At 57.2% G+C, this 4,315-nt stretch overlaps 1 protein-coding gene across 1 annotated transcript in view; it reads right to left on the bottom strand.

Moving 5' to 3' along the window:
- Window positions 1-2,430: 2,430 nt before the first annotated feature.
- RAB4B (RAB4B, member RAS oncogene family) overlaps window positions 2,431-4,315 on the bottom strand; it is a 15,139-nt gene continuing 13,254 nt past the window's right edge. The window contains exon 7 of the mRNA XM_015410611.1: window positions 2,431-2,561. Within this exon, the coding sequence (XP_015266097.1) occupies window positions 2,431-2,561 (131 nt within the window). The remainder of the gene's footprint in view (window positions 2,562-4,315) is intronic.

Genomic DNA, 4,315 nt, shown 5'->3' with positions numbered 1-4,315 from the left:
ACCCACCAGGACCGTGGGGGGGGGGGGGGACAGACAACAGAACAGGAGACTCCCCCTCCCGAAAAAGAAATAAATAACAAAGGTAAACATGGCATTAACAAAAATCTAAACAGAGCCTTCCCCCAACTTCTTAGGCAGAGTTCTTTGTATGGGCGGGAGACTCGCTCTCCACCCCACCGGCCGGGCATGCAAGAGGCCAGCCGGAACTCCAGCAGACACAGCTGAACAGGAGAGAACAGAAAACAGAACGAAACCCCCCCTCCCCTAGCAGCTGATTTGTAAAGCTATAGCTATGGGAGGGGGGAGGACATGCGCTCTTTCTCTCCCCGTGGGTGTGACGGCTCCGGTGAAGCCCCCTCCAAAACACCTGAGGAGGCAGGCAGGTGATGGAGCTCAACATATTGTGTGTGGGAGGAAGGCTGGCTACACAAGAGGAGCAGCAAGGAGCTGTCTCGGGGCAGGGGCAGCAGCAGGGGTGACGGGAGAATCGGGGACCCAGAGGAGCACTCCGTGAGCTGTGCTTGGAAAAGCCGGACGGGAGAAAGGTGGCGTGCTGGCCAGGAGGAGGGAAAAGACAAACACCCATCCCTCTCTCTCTCTCTCTCTCCCCCACATCTTGACCCGCGTGCCTCTCCACAAGCCCCATTCCAGTGGGGACAGATAGGCAGGCCCCCTAACCCAGCTAGGCTTGCGAGGGGTGCCAAAGGGACAGGGCCCAGCCTTCACGTTCAGGAAGCGGATGCCAGAAATAAGCAGGGTGGGGAGATGGTGGCGGGGCACCGCTTCGGAGGCAGCCCAGCCGCAGGGAGCGCAGAGGATGTGGGGCGCCCAAACTGCCGCTTCCGACAAGGCCCAGCAGAGGAAGGAACCAGAGACTGCGCCGGGCCCAGGTGGTCTAGCAAGCGGCAGCGGCTGGGTCAGCGACCGGCTCGTGGCAAAGCTCCTCCATGGAGACGGCAGGGCACACAAATAAGGACATGAAGGGGGAACACCCCCGCCCCTGTCTTAACCCCAGCCCCTGTTCACATCCGAGCTCATAGCGATGCCTGCCTGGACACCCTCCGCCGCCACAGACACACACACACCCCGTTTCTCACAAAGATGCGGGAGTCCAGCATTCAACTTTTCCCGTTCCTGCTTCTTGCAGTCCCAGGAAGATAAAACCGTTTCGGAGTGCAGAAGAAACCAGAGGAGGACAGAGGGGGGCCAGACGCCTCCACGGACTCCCCCCACACAGTCACTGGTGCCGGAGGGGAAGGGAGAAGCCCCCCCCCCAGAAGAAGTCCGAGCCTGAAGGGGCCAAGCGCCAGGGCTCCTGGGGAGGGAGGGAGGCAGCAGCACAGAGACCCGGCGGCAGAGAGGTCCGGGGAGGAGGTCAGAGGAAGGTGCTTCGTACGGCACTGGTCCGGAGCAGTCGAGATCCAGCACTGAAGGGAAGGGAAAGCGGGAGAGAAAAAAGGATACAGGTCAGAAAGGATTCCTCTCCCATCCTCGGGCCAGTGCCCCCCCCACTCCAAAGAGCCCAGGGGGGCAGGCACAGTGAGCGAGTGGACAAACACGCGGGGCGCACGTCTGAGTGCCAACGGCATCACGAACTGGTGCGGTGCAGGTCCCACCGCCTTGCCTGGAAGACGGGCAGCCTGCGCCCGGCTCTTGCTCAACCTGTGCCAAGGGGAGGCTCGCATGCCTGAGGGCGCCTCCGTACAGGAGTCCCCGCAGGCAGAAAGCTAGGGGTGGAGGAGAAGCGTTCCAGCGCAACCTTGGATTTTCCATGAGCGGGGACTTGTTTTTGTACAAAAGCACATCCCTTCCCGAGAGACCGTCCCAGAAGCCCGAGGGGGAATCAGCGGCCCGGGCTTCCTGGCTGGGCCAGCACAAGGCCACGCTCCCCAGAAAGGGTGGGGCGGGGTGGATCCTGGTGACGGACAGAGAGAAGCAGTGCAGGATGAGGCCCAACCAGGCCAGGGTGGTCTAGCGAGGGCTTTGCTGGTAGGAATCGGAAAGGGCCCTGGGAGGAGGGGTGAGTGGCATTCCAGGCTCAAGGAGGCGGAGGAGGAGGAGGAGGAGCTGGTTTTATATGCTCTGCTCTTCACTACCCCAAGGAGTCTTCGAGCGGCTTCCAATCTCCTTTTCCTTCCCCTCCTCTCCACCCTGTGAGGTAGGTGGGGCTGAGAGAGCTCCGAGAGAACTTGTGACTGACCCAAGGTCACCCCAGCTGGCTCAGGTGTTCCCTCCCTCCCTCCCTCTAGTCCTCCCCCTAATACCGCCCCACCCGCCACCCGCCGTATACTACCTTGCAAGTCTATTCCAAGGCATGCCTAGCAGTTGCACTGCTGCCTGGTCTGCGGCTGCGTCCCTCGCGGCTGCCGCAGCTGTCGCAAGGAGGCGTCCCCGTACTGGATGCCTGAGCCCATCCTCTCGGGGTCCAGCTCACCTGTGGAGGAGAGAAGGGGCACCAATGGGGGGGGGAAGAGAGTCTGATTTGCCCCCCCAATGCTTCCCCAGCAAGGAGGCGTCCCCGTACTGGATGCCTGAGCCCATCCTCTCGGGGTCCAGCTCACCTGTGGAGGAGAGAAGGGGCACCAATTGGGGGGGGGGAGAGAGAGTCTGATTTGCCCCAATGCTTCCCCACATATAGAGCAAGGCCGCCCCCAAGAAGTCCCTGCCTGACGTGTCTACCGAGTTCATACCCAGGGATCGCACCGTGTCCCACTGATTCTCCCCTGTTGGAATTGCCAGTTGCTTACACTCCAGTCATTACAGAGTTAAATGTTGTTTGTCAGGAAACAGGATGTTACGTTACATAATGTATTCTACGGAGGGAAAGTTTGTGGGAGTTGCTTAGCCTAATGAAGTGACCTGTAGCCTTGGTATTGGTCAACTAACTACTTGTTTGTGGAAATGCTTTGATCTAGCATTCATGTATTCACAAGGTTTATGGCCCTTTCTGTGAACCAAAGAGGAAGTCCTCTTCTAGAAGCCAAGACAGTTAAAGATGTTAGCATTTAGTACTGAAAGTAACTGCAAGCATGTAACCTTTTATTTTATTTCTTTTATCCAAAGTACCTTACCCATGTTTTATTTTGCTTTTATAGTAAAGATATTTTTCTTTTACTAAGTGTGTGCTCTTGTGTTTGCAATACAACCATCGACCCTGAATCAAAGAATCCCAACACACACACCCCTTCCACCAGGTTTCCGTACCACCCCCTGTACCTGAGTTGCACTTCGGCACCGAGCACCCCAGCTCCACCATCTTGGCCTGGAGGCTCCCAGCACTAGCGAAAGGGCACGACCGGCACCTCCTCTCCCTCGCTCGGGATCCCCGCTTATACCTGGGCCCAGGTTTCCTCACATGGCCCTCCTGGACTTCCCTGCACTCATTCTCACCCTCCCTCCCACTCCCCCCCCCCAATATTTTGCCAAAGAGCTAAGACCAGTGTTCCCTCTAAGCTGAGTTAGCGTGAGCCAGCTCACAGTTTTTTAGCCTCCGGCTCACACGTTTTCATCTCGGCTCAGGAAGGATGGGGCTCCGGAGCAAACTGATTTATGCAGTCATCAAATCACTCACAACTTTGATGCCAGGAGCTCACAAAGCAGAATTTTTGCTCTCAAGACTCCACAGCTCAGAGGGAGCCTTGCCTAAGACCCTTGTCTTGAGAGGGAGGGGTCCTCGGCTCCTGTCCGCTCCCCCCCCCCCAGGGGATTCATTCAAAAGCTGCTCTGCCGTCTTTTGGATATCCGTCGCCAGCAGCCTGGTTCCCTTTTGGTTCGAGTGAAGCCCGTCTTCTTTTGCTCAGCAGAAGAAAAGAGCAAGAGTCCAGGCACACCTCAAAGACTAACAAAATATGTGGTAGGGTATCTTTCGCGAGTCACGGCCAAGGCTCCCTCTAAGCGATTTGGCTACTGCGTCAATCAGCTTGCGCTGGGGCCCCATCCTTCCTGAGCCGAGACGAAAATGTGTGCGCCGGAGGCTAAACAACTCACACTAACCCAGCTTAGAGGGAACACTGGCCGGGACCTGCTCTGCCCCACAACAGCATAGTAGAGAGGGCAGCAGTGCAGAGACAGACCCAGAGCCGTGGGCACGGCTTCCTTCCTCGAAAGGACAGGCTGGCCCCCAACCCAACTTTGGGCAGCACTCAAAGAGTTCCACAAGTAGGGGTGTTCACACACACACACAAATTTGGGATTTCTCAGTTTCAGAAATGATACATTGAACCCAAAAAAATTTGGGACTCTCGCCAACACCCCAAATTTCAATACCAGTGTGGCAGCTGGATCTGGACTTTTCCCGAAATCCTGATCTTTTTTT

The sequence above is a fragment of the Gekko japonicus genome, unplaced genomic scaffold, assembly GCF_001447785.1.
Source record: "Gekko japonicus isolate JY-2015 unplaced genomic scaffold, Gekko_japonicus_V1.1 scaffold4206, whole genome shotgun sequence".
Taxonomy (NCBI): Eukaryota; Metazoa; Chordata; class Lepidosauria; order Squamata; family Gekkonidae; genus Gekko; species Gekko japonicus.
This window is presented reverse-complemented; position numbering and strand designations above follow the sequence as displayed.